The sequence below is a fragment of the Mastomys coucha genome, unplaced genomic scaffold, assembly GCF_008632895.1.
Source record: "Mastomys coucha isolate ucsf_1 unplaced genomic scaffold, UCSF_Mcou_1 pScaffold4, whole genome shotgun sequence".
Classification (NCBI taxonomy): Eukaryota; Metazoa; Chordata; class Mammalia; order Rodentia; family Muridae; genus Mastomys; species Mastomys coucha.
Genome location: NW_022196910.1, coordinates 1389755 through 1407657, shown reverse-complemented (window position 1 = coordinate 1407657; position 17903 = coordinate 1389755). Strand labels below are relative to the sequence as shown.

General features: G+C 56.2%; 3 protein-coding genes across 5 annotated transcripts in view; 2 read left to right on the top strand and 1 right to left on the bottom strand.

Annotated features, from left to right (window-relative positions):
* The window catches only part of Dot1l (DOT1 like histone lysine methyltransferase), a 40877-nt gene extending 31176 nt beyond the window's left edge, over positions 1–9701 (top strand). For 2 of the 3 annotated variants that reach the window (XM_031350415.1, XM_031350416.1), the window contains exons 20-29: positions 146–630; positions 718–853; positions 1313–1459; positions 2041–2170; positions 2712–3289; positions 3503–3708; positions 4476–4540; positions 4834–5784; positions 6403–7033; positions 7766–9701. In XM_031350415.1, the coding sequence (XP_031206275.1) occupies positions 146–630; positions 718–853; positions 1313–1459; positions 2041–2170; positions 2712–3289; positions 3503–3708; positions 4476–4540; positions 4834–5784; positions 6403–6998 (3294 nt within the window). In that variant the 3' untranslated portion in view covers positions 6999–7033; positions 7766–9701. The remainder of the gene's footprint in view (positions 1–145; positions 631–717; positions 854–1312; positions 1460–2040; positions 2171–2711; positions 3290–3502; positions 3709–4475; positions 4541–4833; positions 5785–6402; positions 7034–7765) is intronic. The other variant, XM_031350417.1, reaches the window with a different exon arrangement.
* Positions 9702–10324: 623 nt separating this feature from the next.
* Plekhj1 (pleckstrin homology domain containing J1) lies at positions 10325–12880 on the bottom strand. The gene is made up of 6 exons (XM_031350419.1): positions 12338–12880; positions 12180–12247; positions 12043–12109; positions 10936–11026; positions 10795–10858; positions 10325–10726 (listed from the first exon to the last, which is right to left on the bottom strand). Exons 1-6 carry the CDS (start codon positions 12429–12431, stop codon positions 10577–10579), a joined length of 534 nt encoding a protein of 177 aa, XP_031206279.1. The 5' UTR covers positions 12432–12880; the 3' UTR covers positions 10325–10576.
* A 34-nt stretch (positions 12881–12914) lies between these two features.
* Positions 12915–17903, top strand: Sf3a2 (splicing factor 3a subunit 2; the record flags this gene model as incomplete). The annotated part of the gene is made up of 8 exons (XM_031350325.1): positions 12915–13028; positions 15274–15436; positions 15549–15620; positions 16454–16500; positions 16835–16944; positions 17476–17525; positions 17599–17739; positions 17838–17903. Coding segments are annotated over exons 2-8 (612 nt in total), but the record flags the coding sequence as incomplete, so codon positions are not given.

Here is a 17903-nt window from a genome sequence, read left to right as displayed (position 1 = left end):
ATGATGCATCAGACCTCGTCTTCAGCCTTAGAAGGGCATCTGTGATGATGGACAGCAGGGGTGTGTATGTCCTTGGGCCACCACTTGCCACCTACCCTGTAGGGTGGAGCCTGAACTGCTCTGTGACTCCCCTCCCACCCTCTAGATCAGCATCGTGGAGCTTGAGAAGACCCAGCGCCAGCAGGAGCTCCTGCAGTTGAAGTCCTGTGTACCACCAGATGATGCTCTGTCCCTGCATCTGCGTGGCAAGGGTACCCTGGGCCGTGAGCTGGAGGCTGACGCTGGGCGCTTACGCCTTGAGCTGGACTGTGCCAAGATCTCCCTGCCACACCTCAGCAGCATGAGCCCTGAGCTGTCCATGAATGGCCATGCTGCCAGCTATGAGCTCTGCAATGCAGCTAGTCGGCCCTCATCCAAGCAGAATACTCCCCAGTACCTGGCCTCCCCTTTGGACCAGGAGGTCGTACCCTGCACCCCTAGCCACAATGGCCGGCCTCGGCTAGAGAAGCTGTCTGGCCTGGCTTTGCCAGATTACACCCGGTTGTCACCTGCCAAGATTGTGTTGAGGCGGCACCTGAGCCAGGACCACACTGGGGCTAGCAAAGCAGCTACCAGTGAGCCGCACCCTCGGTGAGGACAAGTGCACGTAGTGGCTCTGCCACCGTTGCTGCCACGTGCCTGCTGGGCATGGGCAGGGTGACCGGCCTTTCATTGCAGGCCAGAGCATGCCAAGGAGAACAGCCTTCCCTACCAGAGCCCTGGCTTGTGCAACAGCATGAAGCTCAGCCCCCAGGATCCACCGCTGTCTTCCCCCGCGACCTCGCCCCTCACCTCCGAGAAGGGTAGTGAGAAGGTAAGGACTGCTCCAAAGAAGCTGCCTGTGTGTGTGAGAGTTTGGAGACCTAGGGAAGAGATGGGGTCTGGCATCCCTACGCCTCATGGTGCGGTTGCAGTCGAGTGTGTTGGCTTACGTTGGCTTGTTATCTGAGTCTCCCTTGGGTGTCCTTGGTAGACTCAGATGCTCACACGTTGGAGCAGGGTTTAGTTAGTTGCTTGGGGCATCTGGAGTGGGACCAGGGGTTTACAGAGAAAGAATGAAGTTTGGGAGGAACGGGCAGGGTCCTTGTGAGGCCTGGCAGTCCACAGTGACAGGTCTCAGAAACAATGGTGGGAAGAAGATTCTGGGGAGAATGTACCCTGTCCTCAGTTTCACACAGGGACCTCGTGGGAGCTACCAGCCCATGACCTGAAGTGGGTTTGTGGCTGAGCTCCCCCATCCAGGCCTGGGTGACACATGGCTATTTATTGGCAGGGTGTGAAGGAGCGTGCCTACAGCAGCCATGGGGAGACCATCACCAGCCTACCTGTTAGCATTCCGCTCAGCACAGTACAGCCCAACAAGCTGCCCGTCAGCATCCCACTGGCCAGCGTGGTGCTGCCCAGCCGGGCTGAGAGGGCGGTAAGTTGCCAGACCAGGTGGTGGTGGCACTGGCTGTGGTTGGTTTCAGGAGCAACCTGGTCTTTATGACTGTCGGATGCTGTTGAGATTGAGCGTAGAACTGCCGAGGGCCATGTCCACAGCTAATAATTCTGCTGTGTAGTTAGGTCCTGGGTGTGTTCTGTAAGAAGCAGAAGCAGAGAAGAAAAGTCCTTTTAGGAGAGTTTTAGCCACTCAAGCAGCAGGGTGAGGCATGGCCGGGGCTGCTGTTTGTAATAGCTGAAGTCAGGAATTAGTGACCTGTTGTTCACAGAGGGTGGTCTGGACAGTGTGGCTCTGCCTTCCATTTGCTTTACCTGTCTTGTCTGTCCCAGGTTGGATTGAACTGGACATGTAGTTGTGTCTGGCCTTGGCTTGGGGCCATCTTATCCCTGTCCCACTCCTTGTTAACTGAATGTGACCTGGCCTTTCGGCTTGGACTCCTGAACTGAGCACAGCTCTGTCCTCTGTGGCCCTCCTGCCCTTGGCCCTTTTGCCCCATTGCCTCCTGTTGGGCCTGCTGCTCTTGGCCCGGTGCTCACCAGGTGGGTTCTGTCTTGCAGAGAAGCACTCCCAGCCCTGTGCCACAGCCCCGAGACTCCTCATCCACACTTGAGAAGCAGATTGGTGCTTCCGCCCATGGCGTAGGGGGTGCTGGAGCAGGAAGCAGGAGCCTCACTGTGGCTCCCACAGGTGACCTTTGCCCCCCTGCCCCATTGGGGCTCCTTCCTGCTAGCTGCCATGGTTCCTGGGTGGGAGATGCCATTGTGGGACAGAAGTGAGGCTACACAGCAGGTATCCCTGAGGTTCTGAGCCCAGGGTCCAGTTTGGGGAAGGTGGAGGATTAGTATATGGCTCTCCCTTGCTGTCTTGTTTTGGGCTAAGGCAGGCCAGGCACCTTTTCCTGAGGAATGCTTAAAGTCTGGACCTTTTCCTGAGGAAAGCTGTCCTGTGCTAGGGTTAGCCAGTCCTTGAAGGTGGCTCACAGCAGGGGAAGCACCCTGTGTGCCATAGTGTTTGCAGGTGACTGAGGTCAGGAGGCTGCCTCCTATTTGAGTCTGGCCCATCCACACTTGCTGGTGCTCTGAGGCCTGTAGCCTGTAGCCTCCAGTTCTTCATCTAGAAAGCTCTTCCTGACCTCAGGTTGTCCCTCCCAAGATGAGATGTCTCATCACCCCCACCAGTGTGCTTGGCTTTCTTGCCTTCCCTAAGAAACTCATGTCTTCATTGATAGGTTTCTATGCTGGTTCAGTGGCCATCAGCGGGGCCTTGGCCAACAGCCCAGCACCTTTGGCCTCTGGAATGGAATCTGCTGTTTTTGATGAGTCCTCCGGCCCCAGCAGCCTCTTTGCCACCATGGGGTCTCGCAGTACACCACCACAACACCCACCTCTCCTGTCACAGTCCCGCAACTCGGGTCCTGCCTCTCCTGCCCACCAACTCACAGCCAGTCCCCGCCTGAGTGTGACCACCCAGGGCTCGCTGCCAGACACCAGCAAAGGGGAACTGCCTTCTGATCCTGCCTTCTCAGACCCAGAGAGCGAAGCAAAGAGGAGGATTGTGTTCAGCATTTCAGTTGGTGCCAGCTCCAAGCAGTCACCTTCCACCAGGCACAGCCCCTTGACCTCTGGCACCCGAGGGGACTGTGTGCAGAACCACGGGCAGGACAGTCGTAAGCGTAGCAGAAGGAAGCGTGCATCAGCTGGAACGCCTAGCCTCAGCACGGGTGTATCTCCCAAGCGCCGGGCTCTGCCAACTGTTGCTGGCCTCTTTACACAGTCCTCGGGGTCTCCTCTTAATCTCAACTCCATGGTAAGTGCAGCACCTGTAGGGCCTGGACAAGTGCCACTCGTGGGCTGTGGGGCAGCAGCCCAGCAGGACAGATCCAGAGACGTAGCAGCTAGGGGGTGGGTGGCAGGGACAGTGCTGGTATTCTGGCTCTCTCCCTTGTACTTTTACAAGGTCCTTGAGACCCTAGCCTGGGCATGTGGCTCATCTGCACTCCCCTCCCCCCCAACCCCACAGGTCAACAACATCAACCAGCCCCTGGAGATCACAGCCATCTCATCCCCTGAGAGTTCCCTGAAGAGCTCCCCCACCCCCTACCAGGATCATGACCAGCCTCCAGTGCTCAGGAAGGAGCGGCCCCTAGGACCAACTAACGGGGCCCACTATTCGCCACTGACCTCAGATGAGGAGCCAGGCTCTGAGGATGAGCCCAGTAGTGCCCGGTGAGCACAGAGTGAGCAGCTCTGTGGGGTGACAGTCTTGGACCATGTGCTGGCTCTGTCACCCAGGTTTTCCCTGGTCCTGGTAGTTTTCTTACTGGCGTTCCCTTTGCTTTTCTTGGTGAATAAGGACTGGGACCTGCATGGGGGGCTGGGCATCTGTGAGGCCCTCTGGGTACTCTGCCTGTGTCTGAGCCAATATATATGTTCCCCTCTCCCCACCTGCACTGTGCTGCCCTGCAGGCCAGCTGAGCATTCATGAGGTCCCGTCCGCCCACCTTTTGAATGTCATGGTGGAGTTACTATTGCATATGTGAATTTCAGTCACGCTTTGACTTTGACACCAGGGCTAAGATCGCCACCCAGTGTCATATTCCCAGAGCTCTGACATTCATACTGACCCACCAAGTATGCTACTGTAGACCATTGTGGAGCAGATGTGCTGCCTGCCTTTGAACTGTGCCTCTGTTGCATTAAACTCTAAGTTTGGCTCAGGATAGCAACCTATTAAGGTTGCCCTGCTTGAGATACACAGTTGTCATCATGTACCTTAGTCTTTTGCCACAGACCAAGCAGACCTTCTGGGGTCCTCACCATAGTAGCCCATGCACAGACCTTAGTACTGCCAATTGCCCAGATTTACTCTGGCTCTGTTCAGGGGTCTTTCCATGTGAGGCCTGCGGGCAGCCCTTGGACCTTCCATTTCCTGAGAGTCCTCAGATCCTCTCTCAGCACACAGACTCACGTGAATGACCATTTTCTTTGCACAGAATTGAGAGAAAAATTGCAACAATCTCTTTAGAAAGCAAGTCTCCCCCAAAGACACTGGAAAATGGTGAGTTTTTGCTCTCTGCCCGGAGCCTGAAGGTGGGGGGAACCCTGTGCTCAGGGCAGGCCAGCCTGTGACTGACTGCATCTGTTACACAGATGGTCAGGAGGGAAGGACCAGAGGCCTTCGTGCTCTACACTGTAGTGTCACGTTGCATGCGCCTCTTACGCTTCCTCACCTCTCTCAACATCCCTGCCTGGCACCATGCATGTCAGTCCCGTAGGAGGCATAGCCTACTTGTTCACCCCAGGGAGCCCAGGCCCCAGGCTCTGCTCATGGCCACTGACTTCTCCCTTCAGGTGGTGGCTTGGTGGGAAGGAAGTCGGTCCCCTCGAGCGAGCCTATCAACAGCAGCAAATGGAAGTCCACCTTCTCACCCATCTCTGACCTCGGCTTGGCTAAGGCCGTAGACAGTCCACTGCAGGCCAGCTCTGCTCTGAGCCACAGCCCCCTGTTCTCTTTCCGGCCGTCCCTGGAGGAGTCTGCTGCTGAGGCCAAGCTCCCCACCCACCCAAGGAAAAGCTTTTCAGGCTCTCTGGGTGCAGCTGAGGGGCCAAGCCCTGGCACCAACCCTCCCAATGGCCTGGCCTTCAGCGGGGGCCTTGCTGCAGACCTCGGTTTACACAGCTTCAACGACGGTGCTTCCCTTTCCCACAAGGGCCCCGATGTGACTGGCCTGAGTGCCTCCCTGAGCTTCCCGTCCCAGAGGGGCAAGGACAGTACCACAGAGGCCAACCCGTTCCTCAGCAGGCGGCAGCCCGAGGGCCTGGGTGGCTTGAAGGGTGAGGCCAACGCAAGCAAGGAGTCAGGAGAGAGCCTACCCCTGTGTGGGCCCTCGGACAAGGCCTCACTGCCACATGGCAGCAGGGCCAGCAAAGGCCGTGACCGAGAGCTGGACTTCAAGGGCGGCCACAACCTCTTCATCTCTGCTGCAGCCGTACCTCCAGGTGGCCTCCTTGGTGGCCCTGGTCTTGTAACTGTGGCTTCCTCTGCGGGCAGTGCAACACCCGCTGCCCAGGCTCCCCGGCCTTTCCTGAGCACCTTTGCCCCTGGGCCCCAGTTTACTCTGGGCCCCATGTCCCTGCAGGCCAACCTGGGCTCTGTGGCCGGCTCCTCTGTGCTGCAGTCCTTGTTCAGCACTGTGCCAGCTGCTGCAGGCCTGGTGCACGTGTCATCCACTGCGACCCGACTGACCAACTCTCACACCATGGGCAGCTTCTCTTCTGGGGTGGCCGGCGGAACCGTTGGAGGTAGGCAAGGAAGGGCCGACTTCTGGCCCCAGTCCAGGAGCTCAGTCCCTCACCAGCCAACTAGAGGTTCCTTCCAAGCTCTCTAGAAGGCATAAGGCCTTATATCTTATCAGTGCAAGCTGTCAGCCGCCCGTTTGGTGGCGCAGTGTGAGGAGGAGGAGGAGGAGGAGGAGACTGCTGGCTAGCTTCATAACACATGCCTCTTGTTTTCAGAAGACCACGGTGCACTTAACTAGGGCAGTACTTTCTTCGGGGGCCTCCCCTGTTTGAGGTGACCACTCACATGCCTCATGGCTGGCCATGGAAGTGGGCCTGGTGCGAAATGAGTCCAGGAGGGCCTGCTTGGACCGCTCAGACGCAGGGCAGAGCGGAGCCTGGGCCACAGGCCAGGCGTGGTGCCGTGCTGGCTGGGCAGGGGCGGGCAGGTGGGCCCGAGGGGCAGGGCCTCGGCCTGGCAGGTAAGTGTCCCACACTGAGCCTACTGCTTGCTGCTTGTGCCTGCGCTTGGACCGGAGTCACGCTGTCCTCTGCTTCTCCCTGCTGGCGGCTGTGCTCCTCTTGCTTCACCCGCCTGGACGGTGCCGCCTGTTGAAGCTGCTTTTTCTCTCCTGTTTACAGGTGTCTTTACCCATGCGGTGCCCTCCGCCTCTGCTCACCCGTTTGGAGCTGGTGTCGGCAGCGGGGCTGTGTGTAGCAGTGCCACGCTGGGCCTGAGCCCGCTGCAGGCGGCGGCCAGCACCTCGGCTTCTTCCTTTCAGGCCGCGGCTTCGGTCGAGACTCGGCCGCCCCCTCCACCTCCCCTACTTCCTCCTCAGCATATCGGCCGGCCCTCTGCGGGGCCACCTGTCCTTCATGCACCCCCTCCTCCTAACGTCGCCTTGCCTCCTCCACCTGCGCTGCTGGCTTCTAACCCTGAGCCAGTGCTTCTGCAGAGCCTGGCCTCCCTCCCGGCTAACAACGCTTTCTTACCCCCCTCCTCTGCCGCCTCTCTGCAGCCTGCTAATGCCTCTCTATCTGTCAAGCTCGCCTCCCTCCCACACAAGGTCTCCCGCCCCTCCTTCACGGTGCACCACCAGCCCCTGCCCCGGCTGGCCCTGGCGCAGGCCGCGCCCGCCGCCCCACAGGCCAGCACCTCGGGGCCATCTGCTGTATGGGTTTCCCTTGGCATGCCGCCTCCTTATGCCGCGCACCTTTCAGGGGTTAAGCCTCGATAAAGACCTTGCTTAGCTAGCAGTTCATATTTTGTAAGGTAAGGCTAGAGCCAAACCGTCCTTCCTCTTGCCCAGAAGACGGCTGGCAGGGCTCGGCAGATGCCTGGGGTCCTGAGTGGTAGAAATGGGAGGCTAAGGGAGGCAGGCAGGGCCACCATTGTGCAAGAGTACCTGGTCCTCAGCCAGCCGCTGAGAGGACAGTGGAAGTGATGAGATTCAAGTGTGGTAGACCAGAGTTCAGGGTAGCCTCCACCCACTGTGAGGCTCCTGGCCCATAGCAGTTTCTAATGATGGGGTTGCATTCTTAGCCTCAGCCTCCACCCTCAAGTCCTCCTGTACTGAGGAAATCAGGGCTAGTCGGTGGGTGAGGTTCTAGGCTGGCCATAGGCAGAAAGCTGCCTGGGGTAGCATGGTATCCTGGAGCAAAGAGCTGGGCCCACCTACCTCGCCCTGACAGAGGTGGTGAAACCCTGCCTGCCTGTCAGCCCTGAAAGTGAAGAAGAGCCTGGTGGCAGCCCTCTGGCCTTCTCCATTGGGTATGGCTGTGTGGTGGCAGTAATCTGGGCAGAGAGGGCAGCCTGGCCATCACCATCTGGAGGTCCTAGGTCTAGGACCTCTCCAGCTGACCTACTCAGCAAGGCAGACCTGGCAGGCGCTGGTAAGCCCAGCGCCTGCCAGGAATGCCCCCCTATGCCCTTGTGTCCTGCTGGGCAGCTCAGCTGAGGCAGTCATACTGAATGCACCTAACCCATGCCCCCTCCTCCCTACAGGTAATTAGGACTTCTACTACCTCAGCCACAACCTATGCAAGGACGGTGTGGACCAAGCCTGCTGCCTGCCAGGCCGGCGGAGCCGGACATGGAGCCACTGTGAATCGGCGGCACCGCAGGAGGTGCTGGACTGGTCCAGTTTGTACTGTCAATAGTTTTAGATAAAGTATTTATCGTTAATTTTTTTTTTTAAGTATAAGCAATTCTGACTTACTTTATTCCATCAAAGTCGTCCAAGGCAACCTCTTGAGACGTCTAAGTGTCTGTGAGAGAGAATGATATAAAGACTTGGCCTGCTGGGCCGGCCTCCACGAGGTCCCCTGACTCCGTCCCGGTGCTATCTCACCAGCAAGCCCATGCCTGCCCATCTCCACCTCTGCCCTGGGTGCTGCCCCAAACATGGACTGTGGCCAGTTTTCAGATGCGCCTCCAACACCTTGTTCTGACACCAAAGGCACGCCTGGCATGCCTGATGGGGGCTGAAGCTCGGTCCCCTCCTTGGAACTTGCCTGCTGTCACTGTGAACACCCCGCTGTTAACCCTGTGGCTTTGGGCGTGCCTTTGTAGTGGGTGCAGACTGGGCTGGGACAGGAATGGGGGTTCCCAGCTGGGCTGAGTGGTGCTGACAGGTGAGGGCCACTACTGCAGGGCTCGGTGGCTCTTGTGACAAGTGCATTTACTTTGTATTTCTTTGCTTTTCTGGCTCGGGGCATGCTGGTCAGGTGATGTGGGGCTGGCCCAATGTGGGTCCCCTGGCATCTGTGTATAAGAGAGTCACATGATCAGTGACAGTATTTTATAGAGATTTGATGGAGATTTATAAATTTCATAGACTTGACTGCATTTATTTTTAGATTGTATAATGCACAGTGAACTTTAAAGGAAAGAAAAGTGAGGAGGAAAAATACTTTTATTTATTCAAATGCACAAAAAAGAAAAAAATGGCACTGGCCAGGGACCCTGCAGGAGTGCGGTCCAGATGTGCTGGGCTGCCCAGGGCTCTGGTCACTGTGGGCATCGCCTGCCTGTGTCTAGGAGTTGCTTCCTGGTCTTGGGGATAGGTGCACTGGGAGTGACTGCAGAGGTCAGGACTGACTTGATTTTCTGAGATGGTCCTGACTGCCCTCAATGTTGCTCACTTTCAGTGGTGGGTTGGTGGGCTATGAGGGGAGAGGCCATGTTGCCCCACCCTCACCCCAACCTACTTCCCAAAGTAGTTGTGAAGACGGTGCTGGTGTCCTCTCCCACCCCCATCCCACCCTGCGATGGTGCTCATGTTTGGCAGGCCTGTTTCTGTGCACCACAGCTAACTAAGGTGCTGCAGAACGGGGTGGCCGAAACAAAAGCTAGCAAATCCCAGGCCTGGAACAAATCCCGAGTGAACACTGTACACACCGCCCTCCTGGCGGCTGCTGCTCCAGCAGTTGCTGCCTCCTCCTTACTTGAGTGTTAGGGGACAGACACTGCATGTTCATGGCCCAGTGGGCCACAGGTGCTCCAGGCACAGCTGCAAAGTCCTTTCCTGAGCCCATAAGAAATGGAACCCACAGTAAATTGACCATGGTGCATGGTGGCCCAGACACCCTGTAACTGATGGGCCTAGTACAGGGTAAGGCTGCCTCAGTCATCCTTGCCACTCTAACCCAAGGTTGCTGCAGGGCTTTGAGCTCAGGAACCGATAGAAAGCCCTACAGACTGGGACCACCACTCCCCCCCCCTAGACCAGAAGGGACACACTTCCCAGTTCCCATCCTCAACCTACATAGCTTTTTTGACAGCCTGGCCTGTTTGTAACTTGATGCAGCATCGCTCTGTCTTGTAATGACCTCTGTACTTAATGGGTGCATTGTTCTCTTCCCTTGGTTTCCCCAAGGCATCTCACACATTGTTGCTGCCTCTAGACACAGTATAATAAATAAAGCCGTTTTCACTTGAGCCAGCTCTCAGTGCCCGTCTTTCTCTGCCTGTTGTTGTCCCACCTTGACTGGAAGAACAGCATGCCTATCTCTTGTGAGGTAAAGGATTCCATCTTTGGGAGGACCCAGTCTCACTTAAGAATCAAAACCTGAGCTGGGCTGTGGTGGCGCACGCCTTTAATCCCAGCACTTGGGAGGCAGAGGCAGGTGGATTTCTGAGTTTGAGGCCAGCCTGGATTACAGAGTTCCAGGACAGCCAGGGCTACACAGAGAAACCCTGTCTCAAAAAAACAAAAACAAAAAATCTAATCCTGACTGAGTCAAAGCCTCTTGACAACATTTAGAACCAGGATCTATGTGTCCCTTACAGGGTCACCTACAACTCCCACTTACGTGTACTGACCCCCCAGACCCAGGGATGGTTCCACATCTCCTCAGTGAGGGGGTCCAGCCTAGGATCAAGCACACTGTGAGCAGAGGCTTGTCCCCCAAATCCTGCCTACACCTGCACTTCTGCATGTGCCACCAGGACAGCTTTCCTGGTGGTTTTGTTTTTTTCAGACAGGGTTTCTCTGTATAGCCCTGGCTGTTCTGGAACTCAGCCTGTGTCCCACCCTCCTCCTCTCCACTCACTCCAATGTGGTTCCAAAAAGAGGTACCTTTATTAAAGAGCAGGCTCAGCACTGGAAGCCAGCACCCATGCCTGCTCTCTCAGTGGGGGGTGGGGGGGTTCACAGCTTTATTTAGCATTTACATTCATCTGGCTATGGACAGGGGAACTGTGCTAGTCCCTGGATGTAGATACTCAAGAGGTGCAGGCAGGGATATGGCATGGAGAACAAGGAACACAGACCCTGCCCATCTCCTCTGAACCTTTAAACAGATGTACTTAAACCTATAGAAAACACCTCCCAGGGTAGCCAGGGGCCCAAAGAGGGTCAGTCACATCTAACGGGGAGCCAACACAAGCAGTCCGCCCATCCTTAGGCAGGCTATTCAACTGGAACCTGGCCTCCTCGGAGATGCCGAACTGCTCCAGGGGGTCCTGTGGAGGGCATGGTGGCTGTGAGCAAGGCCGAGGAAAGCTGCCCCATCCCCTCCAGCCCCACACACCTTGCCAGTCATCTTCCTGATCTCATTCCTGTAGAAGATGAGGCTCCGTCGCATGTATTCATAGCTGGAGAAAAGGGTTGGGCTCACTGGTCATATTCCCCCAGGTTTCCACCCAGCTCCCAACAGTCCCTGAAGCCCCACCTGGCCCGCTGCAGAGCCTCCATCCACTCCTGACACTGCTCTTGGCTACAGCATTCAAAGTGATATTTCCTGCTGAGGTCTTCCACGAAGCCTGGAAAGGGATAAAGGAAAGAAGCCACCTCTGGTCAGTGTCCAGTTGGTCTTATATCCTGCTGGCCACAAAATCCCAGCTTCCTCTCACCAGGGTTTCAAACTGCACCTTTTCTTGTTCTAACACCAAGCCTTCTTCTGCCTGTCACAGGCTGGCTCTGTCCTCCAGAATCCTGACCCCCCTGAACCCACAAATAGGGGACCCACTAGGAAGTTGGGTTATTGGGAATGGAAGCACCTAATATAAGGTCATTAGGGTAGACCCTAAACTGAAGGGAAATAGGACGAGGGAGATGGCTTAGTCATTAAAATGCCTGTCATGTAGCCATAGCATCCATGTCAAAGAGCAGAACAGATACACCTGTAATCTAAGTGCCAAAGAAAGTGACAGAAGGGTTCCTGGAGCCTGCTGGTCGGTCAGTATAGCTTAAAAATAAGTCCCAGGTGGGACAGTGAGGTGGCCAAGGAGGTAGGACCCTGCTGCCAAGCCTAATGACCAGCGTTTTATGTTGGAAGCCTGCATAATGGAAGATGAGAACTAACTACACAAGTTTTCCTCTGGCCTTACTGGCATACACCCCCAAAACACGTGTGCAAGAGGCAGAAAATAGGGGTACAGGTAGAGAACCCCACTGGTAGAGAGCCCCACTGAAATGATAGAGGTAGACATGATGCCCAAATTTCTACAAGGTACTGTAAAGTTCCGGCCAGGGAAGAAGGCTGAGACAGACGTTAAAAGCCTGCCCGCACCCTGCCCGTGGAAGAGACGGCGGCAGAGACTGTTTCTGCTATACACACCACGTTCGCAGACTGCACCTCTCTCAGCTGGGAATGGGCAGAGGGTCGGGGAAGAAACTAAGAGAACCAGACCCAGCGGTCACTGAGTGACAGCTGGGCCAGTCCTGGGCCACCAGCGGACGCGGGATCCAGGGCAAACGGAGGCTCCTAAGGGAGTAAGAAGGATTGGGTGCGCGGAGCAGAGTCCAGGGTGCAAACAGTGGGGACCAGGGCACTTACTGATGGAGAAGCCGCCCGGCTCTTCCTGGGCCACTCTGCAGCGCTCCAGCAACAGGGCTCCGAGGGGCTGCGCGAGACACGGCCATGAGCGCCAGCCTCCGGGCCGCGCGGGTCCCCCGCGCCCCCCACGCCCCTACCTCGGCCTCGTCCGGGCGGAAGTAAAAGAGGAAGTTGACCACCAGCTTCACCAGGCGCCTCTTGGCCACTGCAGGCACAGGGCGGTGTCAGCGCGGAACCCACCCAGGAACCGCGCCGGCCCGCCCTAGTGCCCCAGCCGCGGCCCCAACTGGCTCACCGCTGCCCTTCTTGGGGCCCCGCATGCACAGCTCGGCCGCCATATCTGCCGGCTGCCGGGACAGCGCCTGCAACTCTTTCTCGTTGTACCGCATCTCGCCGCCCGGATCCGCGCGAACCAAAACGCACCCTGCCTCTCGGCCGCCGTCCTCCCCGAAGCCGCAACTAGCGCCACAAAAGTCTCAGGGAGCGACCTCGGAAGTCCCAACAGGGGTTACTGCGCTTGCGCGTTGTCCGGCTTGTTGCGTGACCTTAGTTTATGGGCCCGCGCAGTTGAACACAAGAGTCGGGCGGGAAGGAAATGGCCGGTCCTTAAATAACTGTCAGACACACTAAACGTGAGGTGTAAGGTGAGACTCATAGCACCCCACGATAAGCGAAACGCCTTCTTGGGCCGATGAACCCTAACGCTTTCCTCGTGTCGCGAGAGTCTGCACCACTAGACTTACGGCGGAGCGAGACTTGGTGGATGATGCAGTGAGCACGCGCACTTCGTGCCCCGGCGCTCCCTTTTTCTCCCGCCTCCCGAAGGGGGAAGTCCATCCGCTGCTCATGCGCACACTTGAAACTCGCCTTCTTTGACCCCGGAAGGGATTGCTTAGTGGGTCGTGCGCATGCGCACGGCGAAATCGCGGCCTTCGCGGAGATTAAACCTGAGTAGGGAGGCCTTGGTGTTGGTGAGGAGCTACACGGTTTGTCGGTGGCGGCTGCTCAGTCTGTGAGGCCTGAAAGTGGGAGAGAGAGCGTGTGGGGGCCGGGCGGGGCGGGGAGGGGCAGCGGCCGCCCTCTTTCCTCCGGCTTGGCGCGCGCCGGCCGGAAGAGCGCGCGCTCTCACGAGGCCCGTTGGATCGTGGCGTGACCGCGGGTTTGTGTGGCGGGTCTGTGGCTTCCAGGGTGGTTCGGGGTCTTGGAGTGTCTATTGACCTCCTTGGTTGCCTTAGTTTCCCCCTTCGTTACTCGGGGCCCTGGCGACTATTTCTCCTGCCTACCGGAGTAGGTCCATTGCTGGGGTTGAAAGATAACGGTATATGCACTTAGACGTGATTTGTCCTTGGACCAGGCCTCACCCCGGACCATTGTCTTAACAAATACCACTTTTCTGTCCTTATTGATCACTCATCGGCAATCTTACGGTAGTCCGTGAGGTCGCACATCTCCCATCCATTCATCCTGGCCTCGTGTCCCAAGCTTCACTTGTGAGCCCATCCAGCCATCGGCACAACTTTTAATTTAGTTTAGACAGACAGGGTCTCACTGCATAACTGAGGCCGACCTGGAACCCTATGTGGACTAGGCTGATTTCGAGTTCACGTACATTGCCATGCCTCCGCCTTCTTCCCACATACTGGGATTTACAGTGTGTGCCCACCACACTTGGCTTTTTTGATTTGTTTTAAGGAAGCAAGGATTAATTTTGGCTAACAGTATGAAGGTGCAATCCGCAGTGCTGGCCGTGTCGCAGCTGTAATCAAGAAGCAGATAAATGCTGGTGTTGGAATCCCTTCTCCGTGTTTCTAAAGTTTTTTTTTTTTTTAAACGTGTCTGTGTGGAGCTTTGTGTGTGAGAATGGTACCCATCGAATCCAGAAAAGGACTCCGATTCCCTGGAGCTGCAGTTTCGTGATCTTTCTAGCCTACCCACCACCCTTTTTTCTTTCACTTCAGACATGATCTCACTGCACAGCCCAGTTTGGTCTCTAACTCTAACCTAGCCATCTTCCTACTTTATACTCTAAGATAAAGAACTGGGATGAAATGTGTACACCACCATGCCCCACGTTTTCTGTGTTTCATGAGGTTGGGAACTGTTGGTGGGCTGAGGAGGTAGTTCATTGGTGAGAGTTTGCAGAACTTTGTGCTCCATCCATGGAGCCAAGCAGTGTGCTCACCCAGGCCAGTTTTTCCTAGTGTTTGTTTTCTCCCCCACACACACTCAACCTCAAGCATGCCACCTCTAGGGGACCTCATGCTTGCTAGACAAGTGCTCCACCCTTGAGTTATACCCTCACATCTGTGGCTGGACACCCTGTCTCCCTGTGAAAGCCAGCTACAGAGTCCTATGTTCTTGGAAGTTGTCTTTGCCAGAAGTTGAAGTGGCTTTCCATCCTGCTGCTGCAGATGCCCTCTTACTCTGAGAAGCCCATGCTGCCACCCTTAGACTCTGCTCTTGCATCTGGCCAACTTCATCTCTGGGGATGTATCTCTTGGTAGCTTTCTAAGATGTAGACAGTCCTCTTTTCAGTCCTTATGTAGTTGAGTATGAAACATCCAACAGGCTGGTTCTGCCCCACCACTTCTGTGTATAAACCTCAGCCATCCCTCTCAGCATCTAGAGCATCTGTATCCTTGGCCTTCTGGCCTCTTCCTCCTTGACAGGCAGTGATGCGAATGTCCTGTCTGCCTCAGACATACTCTGTGGTGACATTGTAGTAAGTAGGTACCTGGCGCTCAAGGTTCTTGGTCACATTTGCAGGAGGCTCCATCGATGATGACAAGGACTGCCTCCACTAGTCTGCGTACTGTCTGCGTTTACCTGTAGGTTTAAACCAAGAGCCAGGCAGACACTGACTAGTCTAAAGTGTTCTGCCATCAGATAACACTGCCTGGAGGCTTTGGCTGAGCCTCAAAGGTGGGACCTTTGGTACCAAGCACTCCATATGCCATGTATCAGGTGGAGGAAGGTGTGTCCTTTAATGTCAGCAAAGGCAGGCAGAGGCCAGCCTGATCTATGTAGAGAGTTCTAAGATAACCATGACTACATAGAGAACCCTCTCTCAAAAAAAAAAAAGAAGAAACATCGGAGAGAGGTGGCTTAGCTGTAGTCACAGCTTTTGGGATGATCAGGAGTTCAGAGAAGGGATGGCCTGCCTGCTGGGCTACCCCGTGGTCCTAGCATCAAATGCAGTGTTCTGAGCCCTAGTTGTCCTTGCTTCCCCAGGTTTCTTCCTGTCCCCTAAAGCACCCAGGACTGCATCATGGACTTTCAGCACCGACCTGGAGGCAAAACTGGGAGTGGGGGTGTAGCCTCCTCCTCCGAGAGCAACCGGGACCGGAGAGAGCGCCTGCGGCAACTGGCCCTGGAAACCATCGACATCAACAAGGTGGGGGGGGTGGACGACAGCGTCCCCACACCTGCAGAGTTATAACCATGCCTCAGTACCTGGTTCACGAGACCAGGCTTTGCAGTCTAACAGAACATTTATTCACTCCCAGGACCCGTATTTTATGAAGAACCACCTGGGATCCTATGAGTGCAAACTCTGCCTGACTCTGCATAACAATGAGGTATCCCCTGCTTTCTCTCCACTGCTGAGGTGACAGTGGCAGACTTTGAACCTGCCACGTTCCATTGAATTCCTTTTTTTCTCAGCTCTGGGGATCAGAGCTCAGCCCAGGGCTTAGCCATCCTGGATAGGCAGTGAACTTCATCCCAGGTCAGTCCTTGAGGCAGGGTCTCAGTGTACAGCACTGACTAGCCTGGAGCTCACTGCATAGAGCTGGCTGGCCCCATGTACTCCTGATGCTCCTGCCTGTGTCCTCAGCTGGTCCTCTAACCACAGCACAGGTTTCCTGGACACCAGCTACCCTTTTACCTTTTTCTTTGACTGTATTCTGTGAATGTCCTCACAAATAGTAATGGATACCAGCCAGCAGCTGAGTTGCTTCTGCATTTGGGGGGTTCAGGGAGGGTGTGGCTATTGTCCCTTTTTCTGGAGGGAGAGGACTCTGGGAGTTGCCTCCCTACCCCTCTTGCTGGAGAACCAGACTGATCATCAGTAGATGGAACATGTCTGGCCAGGTTGACAGTGGGGTGGTGCTGAGCAGTGTCCTGGCCCCAGGCCTGTTGGGAGCTCTTCCAGACAGCTGTCCATTCCCAGTGGTGAGCTCAGCACTGCAGACTTTTGCAGTGGATGCTGTCTTAAACAACAGAGGAATTTCTGGGGAGGGGTGGGTGCAGAGGTGAGTCACAGATCTCCCGAGTGCAGCCACAGCCACTGTGATGCCCTGCAGGCTCCCACGCTGCCCCGAGCTCCAGGCCTCAGCTTTGCTGTTATAGTTGATCTGCCAGGTGCCAATCCTGCCCTCCCCTCAGCAGCATGTCTCCTTTCTCTTTGCAGGGGAGCTACCTGGCCCATACCCAAGGGAAGAAACATCAGACTAATTTGTGAGCCCCTACAGCCCTGGTACCCCAGGACCACAACACTGCTACTCAGGGGGAAACCTGGCTGGGTGAATGGAGAGGGGAGGGAAGGGGAAAGATTGCCTGCATCTATATTCTCCAACCCCCCCATCCCCACTCCATGTTTAGCCTCACAGAGCAGATGGCCAAGGGGCAAGGGCAGTGGTGGTGCTGGGATTCTCACCTGTTCTGCCGTTTAGTGTACTCCAGGGCTGAGCCGCCCAGTCCTCTCCTTCAGCCCCGAGGGCAGGGGCTCTAGCTTCTAGGTGCTTGGCCTTGGTGGCTGGTGGAGGGCCCAAGCACCTGTGTCTGTTCCCAGGGCCCGGCGAGCTGCCAAGGAGGCCAAAGAAGCCCCCGCCCAGCCTGCACCAGAGAAGGTCAAGGTGGAGGTGAAGAAGTTTGTGAAGATTGGCCGCCCTGGCTACAAAGGTGTGTGTGTGTGTGTGTATGTGGGCCTGCCCACAGCTGTGGGCTGCGGCATGAATGAGCCCTTGGCCCTGGCACTAGACGTACCCTTGTCCCTAGGACATACAGCTGACTTCTCTGTCTTCAGCATTGTTCCCTTAGTGTTGCCAAGAGCCCCCAGGTGCTGATAAGCACTGTCCCTACTGGCGACTTCCAGAAACAGGAGGGGGAGGCAGGCTGTTGCAGTTACTGCTCCTGGAGCCCCTCTGCAGAGGCCCCTGGGTGACCAGGCCTGGCCAGAAAACCAGTCATATGGTTAGCAGGAACCCAGGGAGCCAAGTTGCCAAGAGTCCCCTTTGACACGAAGGGTCCTGGGGAGGCTGTGACACATCACCTCCCTGCCCGTGCTCTTCTAAGACTTAGGCCGCTGCTCTTGCATGGAGTGCTGAGTTGGGTTGCCCTCAGGCAGAGGCCACATGGCTAGAACCTTGTATTGAGGGGCCCTGCTCTGGTGTGCACCCACAGCACATGACAGCCCAATCCCCTCTGTTGCAGTGACCAAGCAGAGGGACACAGAGATGGGCCAGCAAAGCCTGCTGTTCCAGGTGAGATGGGACCAGTCAGGGGTGGACCAGACACATAGGTGGATGTGCCAACACTGCTATACATGTTCCACAGATTGACTACCCTGAGATTGCAGAGGGTATCATGCCACGCCACCGCTTCATGTCTGCCTATGAGCAGAGGATTGAGCCCCCAGACCGCCGCTGGCAGTATCTGCTGATGGCTGCTGAGCCCTATGAGACCATTGCCTTCAAGGTAATGACCCTGCAGGACAGAGAAAGAGCAGCTTAATTCAGCTGTCTGTGTATCCCAGCCCCTCCTTGGGGTGCTGCAGCCTCTGACTCCCACCCTAGGTGCCGAGCCGGGAGATTGACAAAGCTGAGGGCAAGTTTTGGACCCACTGGAACAGAGAAACCAAG

Excerpts from the sequence above, each read along its gene's own strand:
- Plekhj1 (XM_031350419.1), bottom strand. The coding sequence starts at position 12,431 with ATGCGGTACAACGAGAAAGAGTTGCAGGCGCTGTCCCGGCAGCCGGCA. Across the intron at positions 11,027-12,042 it reads GCCGGGCGGCTTCTCCATCA|GCTTCGTGGAAGACCTCAGC; the intron begins GTAAGTGCCCTG and ends ATCCCTTTCCAG. Across the intron at positions 10,859-10,935 it reads GAGGCTCTGCAGCGGGCCAG|CTATGAATACATGCGACGGA; the intron begins GTGGGGCTTCAG and ends CCTTTTCTCCAG.